Here is a 24,012-nt window from a genome sequence, read left to right on the forward strand (position 1 = left end):
ATATGCCCAGAATAAATGGTTGGCTTGAGGATCACACATAGTCTATGGCAGAGGAGGGAAGTGAAGCTGCGTCTCCTAAACCCCAGATCTATGTCCTAATCCCTGGGCCATTCCTGCAAGTTCTAAAGGAGCTATCTCACCAAACGCACAAAAAATCCTGCATACTTGTCATTAGCCTGTGATCATTTTTCACAATCCACTAAAGCTGGTTAGAGAGATACTTTTTCTCACCTGTGCCATCAAAGTCTTTCACAGTTGCTTTTATTTAAAAAAAAATAATCAAGCAAAAATAATTCAAAAGGAAAAACAGGTGAGGAAAGTCTATTAAGAAATGACAGGCATTCTTGCAACTTAGCTAACTAAGACTAATGTTCACAGGTTTTACTGTTACCAAGGAACAGGAGAAATATGAACTCTCCTCTCACTCTCTTGGTGAGTTTCAGATCACATCTGGACCCTGAGCCACTGCCCTAATGAGCAAATAGTTGTGCACATCGAACAGGGATAAAGCAGAGCAATGAGTTGATGATCACGTGGAAACAGCTTTCCTTACCATTAGCTTTGTGCTGGATCAAGTATTGGCCTTTAAAAAACTTGCACGTTGAATTATCTCCTTTGCAAACTCCACAAGCATCCAATACAGCTTTTGATCCAAGTCCATGATCACACCCAACTTGCTGTAACCAAAAGGCAGAAGTAAAGGGCTCAGGAATTTAAAGTAACAGCTGCATTTTGAATTAAGGACCCAGTCATTCACTTAAAAAAAAAAAAGAAATTAGGATCAAAGGAAACTGAATTTTGCCTTACTTCACAAACTCCATCAATGCAAACGTCATATGCATTTGGGAAACATGGGGTTCCATCCTTCACTTTGCTGGACATTGCAAAGAAAAAATCAAAGTCTTCAGCTGTGCAGTACAGCTTACATCTATCTTCCTCTGAAAATATACAAAGACATTAGCAGATACATAGCAGGGTGCAGAGTACTGATGTTATTCCATCCTACATCTGCAGTGACAATAAAAACCACTATAACTGAGTGATTTATCATGTATTTGAAATACCGAAGGTGTAGAAATGCAGCCAAATACAGTAGCTCATACACTGCCATTTTTAACTCTCACATGAATTTGAAATTCACACAAGTATAATTAAAATCAAACAGCAGCCTAAAAACAGACATATGCCATTAGTTCTTCTGCTGATGTGGCCCCAAATTTCAGCACCTCTTGATTACAGTTTCAAGTTTCATTTTTTATTAAGGAAGATAAATTTGGGATTTGTAATATTGTCACTGATTTTTTTTTTTTATTAAAAAATGAAAATATGTAAGATAACACAAATGATCATGTTAAGAGGGAGCTAGGACTAAAGCCAGCTTTCCCATTAAAATATTTTTTTCCTAAAGAGATTTGCATAGGTATCTGTCAATCAACATTCTTCCTATACCTGCATATTATAACGTAAGGGGGACTTTACATGGGAGATTTCAGAGCTCTTATTATTGTATTTTAATTATTCAAAAAACAGGAGACTGAAGTTAGACTCCTAAATCTATATTTAGGCTTTTAAACAAGTATAGAATCATAAAAAATAGGGTTGGAAGGGACCTCAAGAGGTCATCTAGTTCAACCCCCTGATCAAACCAGGACCACCCCCAACTAGATCATCCCAAAAAACAACGAGGCTTTCTCTAGCTGGGTCTTGAAAACCTCCAAAGATGGAGACTCCACAACCTCTCTGGGTAACTTGTGCTTTACTACCCTCCTAGTGAGAGAGTTTCTCCCAATATCTACCCTAAACTTCCCTTCATAGATTTCATAGACATTAGGGCTGGAAGGGACCTGGTGAGATCATCTGGTCCAGCCCCCTGCCCAAGGGCAGAAAGTCAGCTGGGGTCAGAGGACCCTAGCAAGATAATCATCCAAGCAATGTGTCCAGAGTAGGTGCTTGCACCACTTCTGGGGGAGTCTATTCCAGACTCTGCATACTTGGACAGTAAAGAATAGGTCTGTGTGAAAAGGGAACTATTCGATTTGACGTGAGTGGAGTGCCTGGATGCTAGCATCCAATTCTGGGGACTTTGTTTCCCAGCCCTATTGATGCATAGTGTACCCGTGTAGCTGGAAGCCTCCCCACAGGGGCAGACTCTGTTACACGTGCAAATTAAAGCTAAACAGCAATTAGCTATAAAGTGATTATACATTTTTAGCAACAACTTTATAAGAACCATCACTTCCAGATGCTCATGAAGATGCAACTGGCATTGTCACCTGATATGAGAACTACTCCAATTAGATATTTTTTCTTTAGTTTTACACACAGGTCTTACCCACAATGACTATTTCAGAACATGGGTTTATAAGTATTAATCCAAGTATTTCTAATATTTCTATAGAAACAAACAAAGCTTAAATCTGTGCAATCCTAACAAATTAGGACTATCCACTAAAGGATATTTCAACCAGACACAAATACTGTCATTTTTAATATATTTTAAATACCTGGAATCATATATTTACACACACACACACACACACACACACACACACACACACACACACACACACAGACTCAGAGTATTTGAAAGCACTCCTGATCATTTTAGACAAAAACAGTTACAATATGACATTTACCCACCACTTCTATTTGATAAATATCAATTGTAAATATCCACTGTGTCTGCAAGCTGCAGAGAAATATTGATAACTAGTAACTGTACAATAATAATTCCAGGTATTTACAATATCAAGTCACATACAGGAAGAATACCTTTACCCTTAAGGCAAAGAGATAAAATATTTATTGAGACATAAGTCTTATGAAGCCTCAGCAACAACTGATATATTTATAGAATTTATGCAACATTGTTCTTTTCTTTTCTCTCCATTTCTCATGGGACTACATCAGTAGGAAAATCAAATGGTCTTATTTACTGTTACATTTAGAAATCTGAGAACATTCTTGCACTGTTATAGAAGCTAGTATGACCCACATTCAGGAATTAATAGGAAAAAATGATTTTTTTTTTAACACATAAACATGTACGGTATAAAATAAAAATAAGAGGTAGCAATGGTGAAGGAGCACAAACATGGGGAATGAAATTCACAGTCCAAACCAATTTTCTGCCTTTTCTTGACTATAATGTCACACTGAAAGTCAAATGAAGCCCTTCTAGAAAGTAATTATAAACCCACAAAAACCCCCTGAATTTCGACTCACTCACACCATGGCTGCATTCAGCCCAAATAGTGATGAACTCAAGTGAACTAGTCTGCTTTCTGCAAGTTATTTTGTCAATCAAAACTGTAGGAAAATTACCTTCAACTTTAGTATAGGGCTTCCATTTGTAGTACCATCCACGGAAAGGCTTGCTGTTATACTCTGCACACTGCTGTGCTCGGAAGCCCAGCCTATTAGGTGGGCATAGCTGAATATTGCAAAGCTGATAAATACGGCTGGAACCCTGACAGAACTTGCCACCATACTGTGGCCTATGAAGAAAAGAGAGAAGGTCTTTGCAAAACTGAACATGAATGGGATTGACAACTGTAACATATATTAAACACCAGTAAATACATAAGTGTCATTGTACTGACTATTGAGCTTAATCAGGAAGACTTGCTGACTTGAGATCACTAGTTACCTATACATGTGCTCAGAGGTGTGGGGGAGAGGGCTTTTCATTAGAGCGGTTCCCAGGCAGCCACTCAGATTAAAACAGTTCACTGTCATGTGTATTAAGCCCTGCTTGCATTTCAAAATGACTGTAGGGGCGCTTTAACTAAAGCTCATTCAACAATGTTAAGTTAAAATGCCCCCATGGTCATTTTGAAATATGACGGGGCTTAATAGATGTGTGATAATGAGGCCACTTGTCCATGTTCTAATCAGAATGTGAACAAACATGTCTATAGGCAGCCAGTCTGAAAAGATTCATAGATTCATACCGTTGGGGGCTGGAAGGGACCTCATGAGATCATCAGGTCCAGGGATATTTTAATAGTCCTGAGAGCCCAGCTACATAATCAACATGTACCACCCATTTGTATTATTTTATATTAATTTAAATATGCACCCTGGTAGAGAGGAATTACGTTTTCATTGAATTAAATTCTTGCCTAACAGGATATTTTTATTAGCATATATTATCAGGTTGGTGAACAGAGCTGTACATCTCACTATGACTGACCGGACGAAGTAAACAATATAAATAAATTGATAAGTTATATGGCTCTTTTCTGTCTAGTATGATCCAAGAGGGTTCATGTTTGCAAAAATATTGTTTATTATAAAAGTAATTAATAAAGGAAGAACTTTAGGATAACATTAAACTGGTAAGATATTAATAGAATGAACAATTGTTCAGTATGGTTAAAACCAAAATATGCACTTTTAAATAGTTGTATAAGCTAAACTTCTAGAAAATAACAAAGGACTGTGAATAGGAAAGCACTTACATTCATTTTTAACTTTCAGTGTTCATTGGGCTTTAAGTGTGTGCTAAGATGCTTTCCTGAATTTAGGCTAGTCTGAAGACAAGCATCCGTAAGCCAGAACTGTAAGAACTGGTTGCATTATTCCACCTACTGCTTGATCCTTGTAGGAAAAAAAGATGTAAATTCTGCACCTGCATACACTTTTATCAAGGCTTTTAAAATGACAGGGAAAATACATGCTTGGAACACATGCTATGATCTTTCAGTGGATGCCTTTGCCGCATTACGTCTACCTTGAAGAAAAATATTTTCAGAATAATTTATAGGGTGTAGTCCTTGCACAGTTCCTTCCTGGTAAGAACAATGGAAGTTATTTGTTTAAATCCCTATACAGTGGCTGTGTCTATACATGCACTTTAATGCGCAGTAACCTATTTTACTGCACATTAGATCATCACATTAAAAACTACACTTGATACACTGATGCACAGTAAACTAGGCTACTGCACAGTAAGTATCATTACAAAAGCATACACTTTCTCTACTGTGCACTAGGGTAGCCTAATGCACATCTATTTAGTACCTCACATTTGAGGTACTAACTTTAATGCACAATAGCAAAAGCACATTAATGAACTTGTAAATGCACCCAGTGGGCATGTCTACACAAGATGCTACGCAGTGTCAGCAGGCACAAACCATGCCAATATTACTGTGCAGTAGCAATGAGCTGCTGCACAGTAGCTTGCTGCTACTACACAGCAGCATCAGAAATGACCTGTGCAGTGCTGGGACTCTGCAGTAACAGCAGTTACTACACAGTCATTTAGTACTTGCTTAAGCAGCAACAACTGCACAGTCCAATGCACATGTAGACACACCCAGTATGTTATAAATGTACCCTATGTCCAGGATACCTTGTAACTTATCTTAATGTACTTTCTGATTAATTCATTGCATAGTGATGTAATGAAGACAACTCTCTGAATTCAGGTGCATTTGATTTTTTACTTTTTCATGCTACATTCAAGTTCCTCATTCTAATCCTCATGCATTTATAAAACAAGTTGGGCCCTGTCTTGAAAGAGCATTAAAGTTTTGAAGGTATAAAACGGCTGACTTTTTCAGAAGTCTTTAATGAATACTGGAGTTGTCTCTCAAAGGAAGTTGGGGAAACCCAAATGTTAGTCACTTGAAAACTGGACAAAGCACTAGGGAAATAAGCTGTAGGGAGCAGCTTTGTATTCACTTCACCTGCTGATGGTCTAGAACTGCTACCACCCATCCTAACATTAGGCCCAAGAGTGAAGATCTTACTCAAACAACCCTCCTGCAATGATTAGTGACCATATAATTAATCAAATGTATTTTTTTAGCTCTGGGTGGATGCATATTTAAATAGATATCCAGGTTTATCTTGACTAATTGTAATCAATGGGAATTTTGCCCAAGTAAAGATAACAAAAATGATTGGGCCATGCTCATTCTATACAGAGAGCTTCCTTTACAACTTTGTTATATTTATGATTTCTTTAACCTCCTTCTGCCTTAAAGGGTAAGTCTCTTCCTATGTAAGCAAAGCAAACACAAAAAACCCAATATATTTCTCAAGTAAAAGATATCAAATAAGAAAAGTAATAGAATCATGCAGGGCTTGATTATGTCTTAAATAATAGCCTCAGCTTTGCATTTGAGGGTGGTATAAAACTTCATCGACCTGGAGACGCACTGAAAGAGGTGCCCTTGTTCTTCATTTGGGCTGCAACCATTAAATGTGTCACGTACATCCCCCCTACCCCCCCCCCCAACATTATATGCAGTTATCTTGCACAGGAGTGACATGAGCACATGCCAAAGTGTGTTCATCTCCTAATATCAAACAGTAGGCAAAGGAAGGGGACAGAAAAACTCGCAATGAGTTTTGGAAAAGAACTACTAAAAACGTACTCCAGGGGAAAATGTATCAATCACCTCAAATAGTCCAAGTGCAAGAGTATAAACAGATTAACTAAGAAATAACTCAATGAGTGATGATTAAAATGCCATTAGAGTAGCTTGAATGCATTCACTTTTCTGCAATAATCAGAGAACACTCAGCAACTCCTATAAGCATCCTAGTGGTATGTGTATATGTACATGTGTGTGAGTAGGCGAACGTGCCATTATTTTTGTAGCAGTCAAACGATCTGTCAAGGCTTATATTTGCCAAAAACTGATATCAGTTAGCAAGATTTTTTTAGACTTGGGACATCAGATTAAGTAGCAGTTAAAAGAGAGTGAGATGGCTATGCATTTAAATGTAATAGAGACATGGAATACAAAATGATTTGGTCATCCTTCTGAAATGGGAAGGTATTCAAAACATCACAATTAGCAAGAGAAACTAGATTGGTTTCGGGGATAATCATGTGAACTCAGCTCAGGCCATGTTAATTAGAGCACTACAAACTAAGAATACTGTTTTCTATGGGAATACAATGGTCTACACATGGCCTTTCACAGGTTTTCTTTAATTAATATTTTAATGGTGTCATTCTTTTAAATTTACCGTGCTTCTGATCATTCATTTAGACATTGTATACAAAATATGAAAATATGTGTGTTGAAGCAATTTTATTGTTTTAGGTTTTTGATTCCATGCATGCCTCAGGCTGTATTCTAATATTTTAGCGAACAATACGCCATTTGAAATACGTAGGATGCAATCCCACAGATACAACCTAGGTATTAACTTAAATCTCTTGGGCACTATTCAGGTTCTTTACCAGCTGAGCTATTAAATTATGCAATCTACTTCTTTCTCAGAAAAATATCTCGATTGTAAAATGTTGTGATGTATGAAAACTAGATCCATGAAATTACACTGTGACCATTTATAGAAATGACTATTTTAGCAAATCTGCATAGCTCAGTGTACTACAGAGGACCTCAGTAGTTGTTTAGCAGTGAAAGTCATCTGTAATTCAAATGGTCATTTCAAAAGACTCTAGGGCAGGACCATGGAGCCTGTTTTATGAGGATCAATAGAAAGGGAACTGAATTGGATGGGTATTGGGTACAGCAGAAGCTCACATGAGCATAGATACGTTTTTCAAAGGTAGCACCCTAAAGTTATACTCCTTGTCCTTGTTTGAGCTTTTAAATGAATGGTGTAATTTTTGCATTTCTTGTACACCCAGTAGTCAGTCCCCTGTTGAAATCCACAGGGAATGAGTGATTTGGAAAAATCAGCCCATATATGTAGGAGCCCTCTTCTAGAAACTTAAACCAGTCTTCAGCAGCATGCTGAAGTCCTTTGGAGAGTCCTCTGAGCAGGGGCAAATGTTAGGTTTAAATTTAATATTTCAAGAATTTAAATGTTAACAATTAAAATGTATTGTGTGTGCAAGTAGATATACACATCCAGGAAATGCAGTGAAACTTTTCCTCTTAGGGTTTCCATGCTGCTAAATTAGATAAAACTTTCTTTTCCAATGCATTTGCATTTATTTAAAGGTGTTATTGTCTGAAATGCACCTGGAAGGATATTTCTCCATCCTAATACAACATATTCTGTAGAAATTGCTGTTTGTAGCATTGACATTTCATCTGCTGCATGCTTGATAGAGATTTAATTCAAATGGGGATTTACAATTACTCATTTCTGCTCTAATAAAATTACCATTAGCATTGTATAATTAAACTATGTGGGAAAGGAGCTGATAACCCTACTCTGCTCAACTAAAACAGTACTTGAAAGTACTTCTATACCTCTGAGTAATCTTTTCTTTATGTGTACAGTTGTCAGTTAAAGATATAGGTATACTAGAATGTATGCATTAAAAGAATTACAAAGTGAAGCTAATGTAAAACTAGAGTTGATCAAAAATGAACCAAAAAAGTGTACCTTTTTGAGTCCAGACATTGCTAAATGTTTTGATGAATTCTATATTAAACCCATGCAGACTTGATCTACAGCCCATAATCTCAGTCTCTCCACATCTCAGTGGGTTTTAATCAAACCCATTCTTCCTAAATATAAAAACATCCTCTATATTTCAGAGCTCTTCATTTTGCTGATTTATAATAGATTACTCAGGGTATCATGTGGAGCTCTCTGGGAGTATATTAATTTCCTGTAAAATCTAGTCTTTCCCCTTTTTGTTATACTGTAATAGCAGAAATAAAAATAATACCTTTTCAGATCAATGTCTTACTTTGGGTTATTGCAGTGTCTCTCTCGATATGTTACTCCACCTCCACAGGTCCGAGAACACTCTGACCACTCAGACCAAGCAGACCACTGGCCATTAATAGGCTTGGGTCCATGATCTCCATATTTGACACACTGACCTCTTCGACACCACTGTCAAAAGAATGTCAACAATTGTCCCATCACATGTCCTGCGGTACCTACTAGACTGTTGAGAAGACCTAGATGCCAGTCCTGCAAACTCCTGTGAAAGTACTTAACTTCTAAAGTTTTTCGTTCTGTTCAACAAAATCGGACAATTGCAGAAGTGGCAGCAGAGTGAGGCCCTGGTAAGTAAAAGATAAACATGAGCAATGTCCCATTTAAGGCCCATGCCTTAAATCATGGGGGACCAAGTTGCCTCAGTTTTAAACCCCACTCCAGATATACCAGGCCTGATTTTTCAGAAATGCTGAGCACTTAAAATTCCAGATCAAGTTAAGACATCCTCTTGGTGTCCAGCATCCCTAAATCAAGTCTGTGGCATTTAAAATTGAGGATCTAATCAGTTTTCTTCTCTATTAATGTACTTGTATTGTAATGAGAAGGAAGGCAAAATGGAGAAAAAAATACTCCCACATGGCAAAAAACACATATCAAGGTCTTGGAAATTAAAACAGTATATTTTATAAGTAACATGTTGCGGTAAAATAAAATAGTCAAAATCGAATTGGATGTCCCAATAGTAGCCACTATAGTTTTTCACGTGTATTTAGAGTTATAGCAAGGCAAATGATCCTGCCCTTGGGTTGTCTTTCTGCACCGTGATCAATAAAGCTAATACAGACATGCAAAGACACCTAGCCAAGTTCATTCCAGGAATAAGCAACACTCAAATAGGAGCTGCACTCTATATAACTACATCCTACATCAAAAAGTGAAGGACATCAAAATGCATTATCTTTGCTTCCTCTGAATTTGCAAACTTCTTCTAACACCTGAAATCAATGGATTTTCCCAGTGACTTCAGTGGGAGCTGAATCCACTTTGTTTTCATTCATTTTGAAGTTGCGTCTCTCCACAAATTAAATGACTCACCATACTTATGCCACAAGCTGTCCCTTCTGCTGCAGGCATGAACTTTGTCTCACATCTGTGACCTACTTTATGACACCAGAGTGATTTGCATATATCCTGGAAAAAAAATAGAGAATTTCCCTATTATTACCTGATACCTAGAAAAGTATTAATGACTCTGCTATTGCCCTTCCTAGTGCAAAAGTCCTGTAAAACCAATCATTTCCTGAATGAAGATGTTCTAGACCCAAGCTTCATGATATAGTTATACATGCTGGACTACTGTCTTCAAGATTGCTACCTTGTTTTTCCTATTTGATTTCCTTTGCATTTTTTTTTTAATTTCTTTTGAAAGTGAGATTATAAAAGAACTAACCAGCTCTTAAAACATCAAGGACTGAATAGGAAACAGTCTACTGGGATTCTAAGACTGTGGAGGGCCTCCATTTTCTGAAACACATATTATGTTTGGAATGACAGCCTCATCCTTGCACTGTTTTGTCCTACTTCTTAGTTTATTAGCTGTGAAATAAAAATAATTGTCATTGCCTAGTAAAATCCTGGTTAGTGTGAAAGAAGTCAACATACATAGTAGTAGTAACTGAAACAAAAACACTTCTATTCAGAATCCCGGCACAGAGTTTTTGAAAGAACAGCTTTCCAGGAAGTCAATGGGGTGGGTATTGCTCACTCTATATAATTACATCCTACATCAAAAAGTGAAGGACATCAAAATGCATTATCTTTGCTCTGAAGTAATCCTTCAATGCAGGGTTAGATTGTTCCAAGCCTTTGTGCAAGTACATAAGGGTAAAAGAAGCCACGAGAGCTCTTCCCTTTCTTTCACCCACTGGACAGGGTCTGATCAAAACTGCAATGCTTCCTAGTTTTGCTGAGGCTGATAGTCATTTCAACCAGGCAGTGGAAAGAGGAGTGCCTAGCAGAATCTGAGTGGATAGTACAGCTTGTGCAGTGGAAAATACAGTGCATCTGTACTGAATATAGTTCCTGGTCAGTATTTTCATCTCAGAAGCACAGTCCTTTTATGACATTCCCCCAAGATGGTACAGCATCCCAGCAGAGGCAGAGTGCCAAGTAATGAAAAGGTGAGAACTACTCTAGATCCCATAGTTCATTGTACTACTTGGTCTAATTCCTAGTGCACTGCAGTTGTCTAATGTAAGTTGTCATATTGTGATAAAGATATTAATAGGTACCTTCACAAAACTGAGGTTGCACAGTTTTGCTTTCGTTCCAAATTGCCATTTGCACTGGGTATCAGCATCATAGATCTGCCCTGGCAGTTTATCAGGGTATTTATACTGTCCTGTTTGCTTAGGTTCATCAATCAGGCAAGCAGCTTGAGCTGTACTATAATGAGAATGTATATGTATTAATCAGGATGTTGATCTTTCTATCAAAATATTTTCTTTGCTACAGAATAGCAAAAACACATGGTTTTGTACAGCATACCTTTAACTAGCTTTATAGGCATGCCCTGGAATGAGATATCTGCTGCAGGAGCCAAAAGCCCTTGGTTTTTTGTTGATAGCCTGACCTGCAAAGTCTTAGGAAGCAAGAATCCAGGCTCTGGGATTATTGGGCAAACAGAAATAAACTGTATGAATTTCCTTTCTCTCTTCCTTACTGGAGTGTAACCAAGTACAAGGAGATCTGGTCTGTTCCTTTCCCCTAGACTATGCTTCCCAGAAGCAGGATAGAAGAACTTACACAGAATCAGCATGTGAAGTGTTTTATTTCTGTATTTGTTTCATGTGGAAAGATAAACAGGCCACTGATTTATAGCTGAGACCAGTAAGTGGGGCACATCTTAAGACCGAAATGTCATGTCGTGGTTCATCATGATCCCTCATTTTATGCTTGGGTTCATGTTTGTGAAAGTTAAGTCAATCTAAGATGAGCCTTCCATGTGTTTGTCTGTTGCCTTATGCCAAATAGTTGAACACTCCTAACTGGCTTAGTAATTTTCTCATGTGCTTACAGCAACATGGAGCACAGTAGCAGACAAGAATCAGCCAAAACTTCTCTTTCTTGTTCTATGCTCTGGTACAATAATTTGCTCTGCAAGTATTCACTTATAGTTAGGGTAAATAATGCATATTAATGGCATTATGGGGCTGACATCATAAAAGTGCAAGTATATGTTGAAGCCATTGAAATTCTGATGGCACTACATAGGCTGCTTTTTAACAGCATCCTTAGTTTGTACCAACATCTTAGGGGAAATAATAGGATACCAAGTTTCCCAGCAACTATATAAGGGAATATAAAATGTGCTTATTCATGGCATGGACTAGAACAAGAGAGTATTCATTTATATTTTATTTTTACTTGTTTGATACACTGTCTACCTCCTTTTGTGTCCTCTTCCCACTAATATTCTTTTAAAAAGTAGACACTGAGGACAATGTTTGTAAGGAAAAGTTCAATTCAAGTGAATACTATGGTACATTGATGGAGGCTGAAGAAATCCAGCACAAAGACCTTTATATAGCACCGTTTACAACCCTCAGAAGTCCAAGATTTGGGGTTCAGTCAAGAGGGCACACCAGAAAACCATTTCTAGGAGCTATCGTTGACCTACCTGAGAAATTTGTTGAGGTACTGCCTGCTGCATACAGACCAAGAAAAGACTCCATTGTTTCCTGTGAGCGTGGGTGACATGATATTCCCTTCAGCTTTTCTACAGGGATTCCCTTCTCCATCGTGAATCATACCAAAGCTGAAACAAAAACCATAAATGACACAGCTAGCTAAAATCAAAACACATCAGAAAGAAGAGACAGCTTTCTGGAGAAATATGCTGCTGTTTTATGGCAGGAATTCTATAAACAAAAGCTCCACAAAAGGATGAGACCACAGGCAAGCTTGAAACAAGCCCAGCTTCATAGTAAGTGCCCTTCTTTGGTCATTTCATACACTGAACATGGAGATGAATTGCAAGGGAGACCTAGTTTGGTGAGAGACAGGGTCCCTAAAAGCATAAGTCAAAGCTGGGTTGCAAGGACAGAAGCACTAAAGCCTTGACCAACTTTGCGTGTTTTATAAGATTATCTTTCCTTCCATTTTCCTGCCTGTTGCATCATGCATTGCTAATAAAACAGTTATCATCCATTTGGTGCCCCATGTGAAATAAGTTGGTGGGCGCATTGCAGTGGCAGAGTACTTTTCTCCTCAAATTAAACAAGAGCAGTAAACACAGAGGTACTTTTTTACAGTTATCACAGCAGTAGCCAAGAATTGACCTTTCTCTTCATTAGCAATAGCCCCTCCAGGAAAGAAATGCCAGGGATGTGTGTCACCTACCCTGGAGGTTTTCAAGAGGAGACTGGACGGTCACCTCGCTGGGGTCACTTGACTCCAGTTGTCTTCCTGCCTAGAGTGGGGGGGCTGGACCTGATGATCTGTGGGGGTCCCTTCCAACCCCTGACAGTCTATGAATCTATGGGAAAATACTACCATGCCACTGTCTCACTGTTCAGACTGGGTATGTTTTATAGATATCAATATCTTGCAGTACCCTGACCCAATGGGCAAATTATAAGCATATGCACTCCGAAGAACAGTTCTTTGCCTTCGTGATGGTAGTTGCTTTACTGTTATTCACAGGTGTCTTTCTTGACTTACTTTTTATATAATTATTTTTATCAAAAACTGTTTACAGCAGCACAATGAAACAATTCCTCCATTGTAATTATGGTCAGATTAGAGGACTGTTCAGCTGTATCATAACTCTGAACTCACTGAAGTCAATGGGAATGTTCAAATCCAATTTCTCCTTATGTATATACGCTTTCATTGTTCTTCCTTCCTTCCATATGTTGCTTCTCTTCATCACCTGCTAGGGATTTGGGATGGGAATTGTCATATGCTCAGAGTACTTAGCATATTATGGGTAAAACTGGTGCATAGATGATGATGTGTGATACAATTAATAATATGATCTAATTAGTCCCTCTGCCCATGCTCCCAGTTCTCATCACAACTCGGCACCATTTGTCTCAAATGTTGAGAATCAAAACCATTTTCACTGCATCGTACATTATGACACCATCTAAATTCATAGTTTCATAGTAGCTAGGGTCTGGAGGGACCGGACCAGAACAGATCATCTAGCCTAACCCCCTGCCACAGGCAGGAATGAATGCTGGGTTCACAAGACCCGAGACAGGTGATCGTCCAACCTCCTCTTGAATTTGCCCTCTCACCAAGTGGGTGGCCCTCCTCTGAACCCTCTCCAGGCTGGCCACATCCCTTTTGAAGTGTGGCGCCCAGTACTGGACGCAGTACTCCAACTGCGGCCTGACCAAAGTCGCATAGAGGGGGAGGATCACCTCTCTGGACCAGCTTGAGATGCACCTTTGGATGCATGACAAGGTCTGGCTGGCCTTGCTGGCTGCGGTCTGGCATTGGCGGCTCATGTTCGTCTTGGAGTCAATAATGACTCCAAGATCCCTTTCCGCCTCTGTGCTTTCAAGAGGGGAACTCCCCAGCCTGTATGCATGTTGTGGATTCCTTCTCCCCAGGTGCAGCACCCTGCATTTGTCTACGTTGAACCCCATCCTATTCTCGTCTGCCCACTTTTGTAGTCTGTCTAAATCTAGTTGCAGCCTCTCTCTCCCTTCAAGTGTGTCCACCTCGCCCCACATCTTAGTGTCACCAGTAACTTGGACAGCGTGCTTTCCAACCCCTCATCCAAGTCGCTGATGAAGATGTTAAACAGTGCGGGCCCAAGGACCAAGCCCTGGGGTACCCCACTGCTCACATCTCACCAGGTTGAGTACAACCCGTCCACCACTACTCTCTGTGGTTACAGAGAGTAAATTACAACCAGATTTTCATTCTGTGTCACTGGGAGGGAAGCATTCATGCCACACTTTTTGGTTCAGGACCTTTTTCATTTCTGCCATTGTAAATAATACCCCCTTGTAACCGAATGCTTTTCAGACAGTGATTCATTGACACAGGGAACTTTTTATTAATGAATTACCAGTGAAGATTAAGCCTGTCTGACTACATGACAGCACAGTCTCCTCCCTAATTATTTCAAGCAGATTAATCTAGCTTTATACTGTTTAGCCTTCTGAATGTTCTTAGTACCATGAAAATAAAGATCAGTTAACCTGAATGATGGGTGGTACTTGGGCATGACCCATTAAAATGTCACAAAGAAGATTATTATATCTCACTTTGATGTCCGTATACAAGGCCAATAAAGCTTTCATGACATTAGCATTGCTTCTATCATTATAATTTGGGATAGAGCAGCAGTACCTTACAATACTCACAGCCCACTGAAAATGCTAAGCCATATACATACCTGGCATAGGCAGAGAATTTCTAATGTGAGTGCTAGTGATGAATTTAAACCTTCCTCTAAATTATAATTGTCCAGGATAAATACACCTATACTTGAGTGCAATCTTGGCCACAATGAATGAAGTGCCATTAACTTCCAGAAGAAAGGATTTTATAGCCCATGGAATTTTCAACAGGTTTTTAACTTGCATGTCTGTGAAAAATCACTGTATTTATAAAGAATCTTCTTCCTCCCACACTAATTTGGTAGTGCTTGTGAGTGGTATTCCAAAAACACATTCAAACTATAGACCATCGGGCTATGCAGACAGTGGCTAAATACAGACAGTCAAAAAGCCCAAGACTGAATCAATTCAATCTTTGCAGGTTAATCTAAGCTGTGGAGGCTGAGCCGATAAGCAAGTGAACAGAGATTCACTTTTGATTCCAGAAATGCAGCCACATGCCTGCGGTGGCCCAGGCCAGAAGCCAGGAGGTGCTAGAGCGCGCCTCCCTGCTTAGCTGGAGCAGACAGCTTAGGCCAAGGCTAGCCTGCCCACCAAAGAAGGGTTTGCAGGGCAGGCACAAAGCATCCTGGGATGCTGGGAAACTGTGAGTTAACTTGAATCTGGAGGAGATCTGGGACAGAAGTTCAATAAATCAATTTAACCTAAAGCAGTTAAGTGTGATATTACATCCATCCAGGTTAATCTTAAGCTGGTTTTGGCCATTTTGAAAATGGTTCATATGCACTGAACTTCTGTTGTGTTACTGTTCACGTATACCGGTTTATGTATAATTTCTGTCCCTAGCCAGTGTGTTCTAGGGAACAAAACAGTGGGTCAACACTAAGAGATCTGGTTCTGCAGCTGAAGAAGTCTTTGCAGGTCATTTCCCTTTACTGTATCCAGCAAGCTTTACATGCCCTGTTGGGGCTACAAACTCTCTGGAGAAGGTACCATGTCCGATTAGGTGTGTTGTATAGTCTCTATTACAATATAGCCTTGAACTCAGTAGGTTACATGCTACATAATATACTTTATACCATAACATAAATAATGTGCAGCAACAATAAAACCCACATTAAAACATTGAATGATGTGGAATTTATGGCTATACAACAGTTAAGTTTCAGATCTTTTTTTTGTTTTACTGCTTTATATTTATTTTATATACTGTACATCTGTGAATTTTGGCGTGTTTTGAACAGGCATTTCACAATCTGTTACTTCAACACTGGGGTACACTGGCGGCTTTGAGCATGTAATGAGTATGTGTATGCAGGGACTAGCTAATTTATTGGGCTTGATCCTCAGCTGTTGTAAATCAGGGCAGGCCTATCAAAGGCACTACACTGATTGCCACCCGCTGGCCCTGCTGAGAAATATGGTTCCCTCTGCAAGTGGACAACATTTCTAACCCAGCAGATATTTTATTGTCTTTTCAGGACACACAGTTAGTTCGTGCACTTCATAGCCAAAGAATCTACAGATTTAATGTTCAGTGACACAACAGACTGTGAACTCCCCGAGGAACTATTAAACTCTCAGGCAAAAACATGAACTATTTAAAGAAGGCTGTAAAAATGTATAACAATAGCAGGCACTCTAAAGGAGCCAGTGTGATCTACCTAGCATGTAATATATACCTAGGGTGCATCTACATGTGTGCATTTACTGTGCAGTAACCAAAATGACTGTGCAGTACAGGCATGCATTCACACATGCACACCTATACTACACAGTAAATATGGTGACTTATACGAACTTGACTATAAATGTGATACCTGCTGTTAGACCCCGACTCCACGAGGCACCCAACGAGTAGGGAGATGATGATCCAATTGCCCATGGATTCTGTTACTCATTAGCCAGAGCAGGCAGGGAGCAAACACCAGCACACATTGCTCGCAACAGCTTTATTCAGCATGGAGACAACTTCGGGCGAGCTCCCTCACAGACACACAGCTCGTGAAACCAGGGGAGCAGCAATGAACAATGGTTTTTTTCCCACATTTATACATTTTGGTTTATACTCATTAACATTCATTCCACTCCTGTCCCTCCTTCTGTTCCACCCATTTCTCCTCCCATCTCAAGCTTCGCCTCTGTTCACTGTTTGCTTCATTAGCATGGAATTGCCTATGCATTTCGTCCATTTACATGCTTTTTTGCTATGAGTGCATGTCTTAGACCTTGACTTCTGCTCTTTGGTCAGTGGGCGGACTTTGACCAAAACCTGGAAGCTTCTGGAGGCTTCTTCACTAATCACCATTCACTTTTTTGTATATGTTCCTCAGAAAATGGTTGACACAGTTAAGATGGTTACTTAACATAAGCAAATGGCTGGCTTAGATATAATTCTGCCTTGTGGTTAGCAGCTTCGCTAGGCCACAGGTCGTGCCTTTTTATTCAACTCCAAATCCAGTGCTCCCCAAGATCCAAATATTATCACCCTAATACCTGCATCATGCAGGTATCAAATTTATGCCCGATTAGTTACTGCGTAGTACCACATGTGTAGAAGCCTTACTGCGTAGGCTTCTAGATACACTACATGTATGAACTGACTTGGGTCCCAAGTCAGTCCACACACAGGGTTAATGTGCTTTAATGCCTGCACATGTAGACACCAGCCTATTCCTGCTTACTGAGCAGTAATTTAGTGTGCAGTCAATTTAAGCCGGTGTAAATGCACGTGTAGACATGCCCCTTTTATAAAATCCTTAGTTTAGTATTTTTCATAATAGACCTTGGCAACTCCAAAGCTCTCTCATCAGCTCATGAGAAAGACACACCAACGCTTTAATGTGACCATAATTATACTGAGAATCATTAGAGATCAGCAAAACTATAGGTTTCAGATAGTCTTTTCCAAAATTTGTACTTGGATTGCTGTAGAAATAGGAGGAAAATTGATGTCCAAGATACAAGTCTAATTTTTCCCTAGACTTCAAAGGGATTAAGAGGAAATTTGGTCAAATCAAGCATGACTAAGAAAGACGCTGGATATTCGCACATTGGACTGTGACAACCCCAGTAAACAGACTTTGGCCTGTAAGGTGAGCAATGCTTTACAATGCCATCTATGTTCATAAATGTCTATAAGAGATTCTTGTTCCTGCTTTCACTTGTACTTGAAATCTGCACTTGAAATCATGTTAAAATAAACAGAGGTTCTGACTTTAAACCATTATTGCTGGGAAACATCAGGGCAGATCCTCAGATCTTCAGCCTTTGATTACTCTAGTGGCACAAAGTGCCTCTAAAGCATATAAATCTAGTTGTAGGAGTATTCTTCCTGCATCAGCTGACAGGAGACAGGGAAATTGTACCATATGGAAAAAAGCAGATTCTGTTCTTTCTTACACCTCATTCAACCCCATTTCTTGGAATGAGATAGGCCATTAGTTTGCAGCTTTACAAGATCTGGGTAATGCAGCCCCAAGAGCCCCATATGGGGAACAAATCTCACTACACTTTTTCACATATAAATGCTTTTTTATAACTGTGAATCACCATTCCTCAAATGCAAACCTTTAGAGTATTCCTGGAACTCTTAGTTAAATGATCAGTAGAATCCTTGATTTTAGAAAAAAGCAGTTACTCCATTGCCTCAGGTCACAGCTATGATGAAATCTCCTTTTTGTTTCAAACATAAATTCCCACATATTATTACTATGGGATTGTTCATAATGTTATTAGACAATACTTCTATAGAGTGTCTGCTTCCAGGCATCTAAAGGTCATTGATGCCAAAGTCTATCTCCTGCCGTACAACGCTGTGCCAGGAACATGAGCTCAGACAAATGGCAGTACAGGAAATGTTCTACCTGTTGCTGCAGAGTGAAAATAGCAATATTTCAAAGATGGTGTATTTATTTAGTCTGTAAGGACTTTCTTCCCTTCAGGAGGCAGAAATATAGAAGGAACCCAAAGAGAGGCTGATGAAAATAAGAAGGATCAAAGAACAATAGAGAAGCAGCCCAAAATGTAAAAGAGAAAAAAGAAATGAGAAGAAAGGACAATTTAGAAACTAAAGCAAGTATTTCTGGAATTAAATGGTATGGACCCAATTCTCCCTAATACTAGTTTAAATCATTCATAAATCTACTGAAGTTAATGGAGTTGCCCTGAATCAGTCCCTACATATTTTATCTACATAGCCCTACTGAAATGACAGGCACAACTCCCATTAACTTCATTAGTCACCAGTTTATTCCCCAATTCCTTGTTTCCCTTCAGATGCACAGAATCCTGTAAAAGGGCCACTCATGCAGACGTTAGATCATAGTGTGCGTTATACATTTTATTTATACAATGAAAACTACATAGCCCTCCAGTCATGCAGAAGCAGAGGGATTCAGCCAATGACTGTGCAGCACAGTGCAGTAGTGCTGCCCTTGACAAAGTTCCTTTGCATAGGAATATTACTCTACAAAGGATTTTTTTTCTGTGTTTTACCTTATTTTCATAAAGATTCTGAAACAAAGAAACTGGTTTTAAGGCCTGGCCTGGTATTAGCAAGCCGTTAATCATGTTCTGATATCATGGGATCTCTAGGCCACAATACTGGCTTTGTTTCTATTGTGAGAAATAATTAAATAGTTAATAATTAAATAATTAAATAGAACTCAGCTTAAAACTCAAGATCAAGAAATGCAGAAGGAGAATTTTCTGAGAAAGAGCCAAACAATATGAAAGAAACCCATAAAATCCAATCAGATTCCTTAGCTTCAAACCAGTATCCTAAAGTCATATCTTAATGAACTGACAACCTAAGTTAGACCCCTACTGTGAGTAGAAGACCAGCAATCCTTAGAAAAATAGAAAGAATTGGTACCATAGAAATCAAGCCCAATAGAAGTGGAATATGAGGTGGTAACAAGTGGCCAAAGTCTTTTGAAAGTTTGCCATCCATCAGTCCATCCTAATGGCGGGGTGGGATTGATGTAGATTAGGCTAAAGGATGGGGTAGGACAAAGTTGGGTGACAGGGAACTGGTCCATAAACTTGATGAGACTACCAAGTAACATAGAGGGGCTACCTCTCCTTAGTGTTCACTGTTGTGCTCCTTTCTCCCACTGTAAGGACTGGGCTAACCCTAGGCAGTCAACCCTACACAATACCACCAACATTTGGGATTGTTGGGGAATTGTAGGCTACAGCTGACAAAGGTCATAATGGCTTCAGCCAGGAGTTTTTTTAGTTCTGCTATCCACAGCTTTAGGAAAAAACAAAAGGGAAGCAGCTCCAGCACCTAAGGCTCCAGGACATTTCCCGCGTATGCTATGAAGCCCTCTTCAGCAAAGGAGCATATGAATGGTCCAAAGAGGGAAGGACTACGGATGGTGTGACATTGGTTCCCTAAATATGGATTTATTTTCCGTGGTCCCTAGATATTAAAATCTGCCAGTGTTGTGTCCCTTCCACTTGTATCTGCAGAATGCATGTTCATGACTTAACAGTTCTAACAGTCCCATGTTCTTAAAAGTAGACCTGTCTCCATAAATGATCTATTTTTTTAGTCAGGCACCAGTTGATTGTAGTAGTTTTATCGTGCCATTTAGTGTATATATTTACTTATACAAGGAGCTGAGGGAAAATTCATGAGAAATAGCTTACTTGTGTCCAGATTCATGGGCAATAGTGAACGCCAAACCCAGACCTGTATCTTCATTGATGGTGCAACTACGATATTTACTACACATGCCACTAATAGGTGCAAATCCTGGAGGGGAAAAAAGATGGAAGCAGTGTTATTCTACACATATATCATTTGAATTGAACAGTAAAGATTTAAGCTAGTACAGCATAGGCACATGGCAAAGGTTCACTGCAAGATAAGTTTGGCACATTTTGGCAGACCTCATTTTGACATGAAGGGGAATCCTGTGTTGGGAAATACATGCACGCACACACACACAGGACCAAAACAAGCAAAAATGAACTTTTCAGTTGCTGGCCTACAGAAGTTCTAATACGGGCTCGTTTTTTGCTTATCTGACATACCAGTTATGGCATTTTGGAAAACTAGAACACACCATTACCTGAAATATGCATAAAAAAGGTTGTGGGGCCCAGAGACATTTTCAAATTTTAAGATGATATCAGAGAGGGAGAAAACTCCCTGAATGGAGCAATGATCCAAACATTTTCAGAAGATTTCTTTGGCGTTCTTTTGTTGGTGCTAAACTATGAGTAATTTGATTTGCTTTTTTTTTTTTTACTTAGATAGTTGATAGTTTTTTAGTTAGAAACAAAAAGCTAGCAATGGAAGGCTACTCTATATATTTGTGTCATTAACCACAAGACTCAGAGCTCTTTCTTAAGCTGTTGGCAGCAGACATTTAGAAGTGTATCAAAGCACATTTTCTACCATACCTAAAGTGTCACAAGGTTCATTTTTCCAAGAACAGATATCAAATCCTGTCAGCAAGATGGCATGATCATGGCGTCTTCCATTCTTCCCAACCAAAGCAGACTGCCACTGACAAAAGCTGTTTAATGACTGGTCTGCATGATGGTTGATCATCAATCCACCCTGCAGATATATCATGGGGAGAGAAGTAAGTCCACCAGTCCTTGAGAAAGGTGACAGAAGGAAAAAGAGTTCACCTAGGGGTATGGCAAAGGGCGTTATATTTAGTATATTTAGTCAGGTATCTATGAATTCATAAATCAGGTGACTTTCGAATCAATGTCTCCCAGATATTCATTCATTATTATAAAATGAAATAGAGTCATCATGATGGGGAGATTCTCAAGGATAGAGGTGGAAATCAGTCACCTAGTTCCCACTGATTTTTATTAGGATCTGAGCATCTAAGAAAGTCTCTGGAAGCTGACCCCATCCCCACCCCTACAGCATTTATATAGCAAAAGGTACTCTATAATCCTTTTTAACTTAAATTGCAATATGAATGATTTCAGGACTCGGCTTTCCCTTCTGGAAAGCATTTTACTTCTAAACTTGAACACATGCAGTTTTCAGACAAACAGACACAAGTGCCTTTATTTCTCCTGATTTGCTTTTCTTCATGACAATATGCTATGGATGCAAGAACTACAGAAGGCAGCAGCGCTTAAAACGCCACTTGAGGGGTTTAGAGTGATCATGTGAAACACCGCAGCTGCTCTGTTTCAAACAGCAGTGTTGGGCTAGGACTACAGAACATCTTGGTATTTTTTAATATAAAGGACACTAATAAAGTGGGGCTTGATTCTGATGTGCACATGGGCTGATATGTATGGTATGATCCACTGACTTCAACAGCATTACCCCTAATCTACAATGCTACAGAAGAAAACCAGACCTTCAGATTAAAAATCTATATGTATTTATACACCTCAGTTCCAACAAATGTCATAGGTGTATCTGATTTACAAAGCTTTGCAATACAGGAACCAGAAAACTCATAAGAAACCACAAGTCTAGATATGTTGTGTTGACTTAAATACTAAATGATTTAAAGCAGATGAACCAATGCACAACTTTAGAGTTACTTCAACATGTCCCATTGGTTATTTTTTCATGGAAAATAGGGTTCTGGACTGGAGTGACTGTTATTTTAAGTGGTTTTGTGTTTTGTTTTGTTTTTCTTTTGTGTCAGTTGCTTGGGTTTTTTTCTTTTTATCATAAAAAACTATAAGTCTGAGAACTAAATATTTTGGACTGGTTGTCAAAAAAAAAAAAAAATCAGTGTTCAGATAATTTGTTGTTGTTCTCTGGCTGAAAAATAGAAGATGTGATTAAACCAGGGAGCCACAACATTTTTGGGAAGAGTGCCAAAAACATCTGCAATTTGTATGTAGGATGTTGGCATGCTCGGGGCAGATGGCAGGGGAGCCACATGGTGCCCAGCCCTTGTTGTGGTAGTGCAGCCCTGCACCCTTCACCATAGCATACGTGCCAAGCAAAATGCCTTTGCACGCGTGCCAGGCATTATCTTCCTCTGAATTAAGCTTTTTGGCCAGCTCTACTGAGCACAAATTTCTCATGCTATCACAACAGTCAATAGCTGCTTTCCCCTCTTGCTCTAATTGATACCTCCACACACGCATACACTTTTTCCCTAGAAAATACATATATAGTTTCAGTTCTGAACTCTCCAAAGGTGTTTCCTTCAGTGTAGGGCCTTTCAACTCCCTGCTCTCTTCCACTAGCATCCCAGAAACCAGTCCCCTCAACGTGTCCGTCCTGGAGCAGCCAGCAATTTTTTTAAAAAGCTCATTATGTAGGATCACTTTAATATACAGGGTGTTCATAAAGTCCTTTTACGCAACCTAAGTTATTACAGTTTAAAAGTGACAAGGGCTTTACGGAGACCCTGTATGAGAAAATATTGAAAGCGATTAGTTTTTATCTCTATTGCAGAAATTCAAAGTTTAAAGGGAGTTTGAATCAACTCCTGAATCTATTATATATAAAATCTTGGTAAATATTATATATATTTTATATGTATACACACATCTACATCTACATCTACACACACATATGTGTATATGTAAAATGTGTGCATGGAGAGAGAAAAACTGTGATTCTGAGAGCTGTGGTGATGAGGTGGCCTTTCAAGCTTGGGTCTTCTGAGGTCATAAGAAGCCCTTCATGGACATTCTTTGGTATAACATGGAAAAATCCAGAAATGTTTGCAAACTATATCAAATACATTCTGCTACATAAGAATAATGATTCCACTTACAGGCTCTTGTTCCAAAAGGAGGAGACTCACAACAATGATGTTTATGTCACTTCCAATTGTTCCATCTTTAAAAAGACTAGAAACCTGTGTGATGATTGGGAGGGAAAGGAGGAATATCAAGTAAGTAAGAAAGAAATGTTTAATACGAGTAAACTATTTATTATCCTTTTAGGCTCCAGGCTTAAACGGGAATCCAGCCGTGTCAAGACTGGATCCCACACACACCGATCCAGCCAAAGTGAGGACTGGGCCTGACATTATGTCTATTGAAATTAACGGAAACTTTCCAAATGACTTCACTG

At 39.1% G+C, this 24,012-nt stretch overlaps 1 protein-coding gene across 2 annotated transcripts in view; it reads right to left on the minus strand.

The window, feature by feature from the left end:
- ADAMTS18 (ADAM metallopeptidase with thrombospondin type 1 motif 18) overlaps positions 1-24,012 on the minus strand; it is a 106,552-nt gene that overhangs the window by 36,022 nt on the left and 46,518 nt on the right. For both annotated transcript variants that reach the window (XM_006260253.4, XM_019488195.2), the window contains exons 5-14: positions 23,711-23,794; positions 21,393-21,552; positions 20,634-20,739; positions 12,296-12,433; positions 10,908-11,061; positions 9,712-9,807; positions 8,639-8,787; positions 3,325-3,497; positions 808-938; positions 554-677 (exon numbers count right to left, since the gene is read on the minus strand). In XM_006260253.4, coding sequence (XP_006260315.3) covers positions 554-677; positions 808-938; positions 3,325-3,497; positions 8,639-8,787; positions 9,712-9,807; positions 10,908-11,061; positions 12,296-12,433; positions 20,634-20,739; positions 21,393-21,552; positions 23,711-23,794 — 1,315 coding nt within the window. The remainder of the gene's footprint in view (positions 1-553; positions 678-807; positions 939-3,324; positions 3,498-8,638; positions 8,788-9,711; positions 9,808-10,907; positions 11,062-12,295; positions 12,434-20,633; positions 20,740-21,392; positions 21,553-23,710; positions 23,795-24,012) is intronic.

This window comes from Alligator mississippiensis, chromosome 10, assembly GCF_030867095.1.
Source record: "Alligator mississippiensis isolate rAllMis1 chromosome 10, rAllMis1, whole genome shotgun sequence".
Taxonomy (NCBI): Eukaryota; Metazoa; Chordata; order Crocodylia; family Alligatoridae; genus Alligator; species Alligator mississippiensis.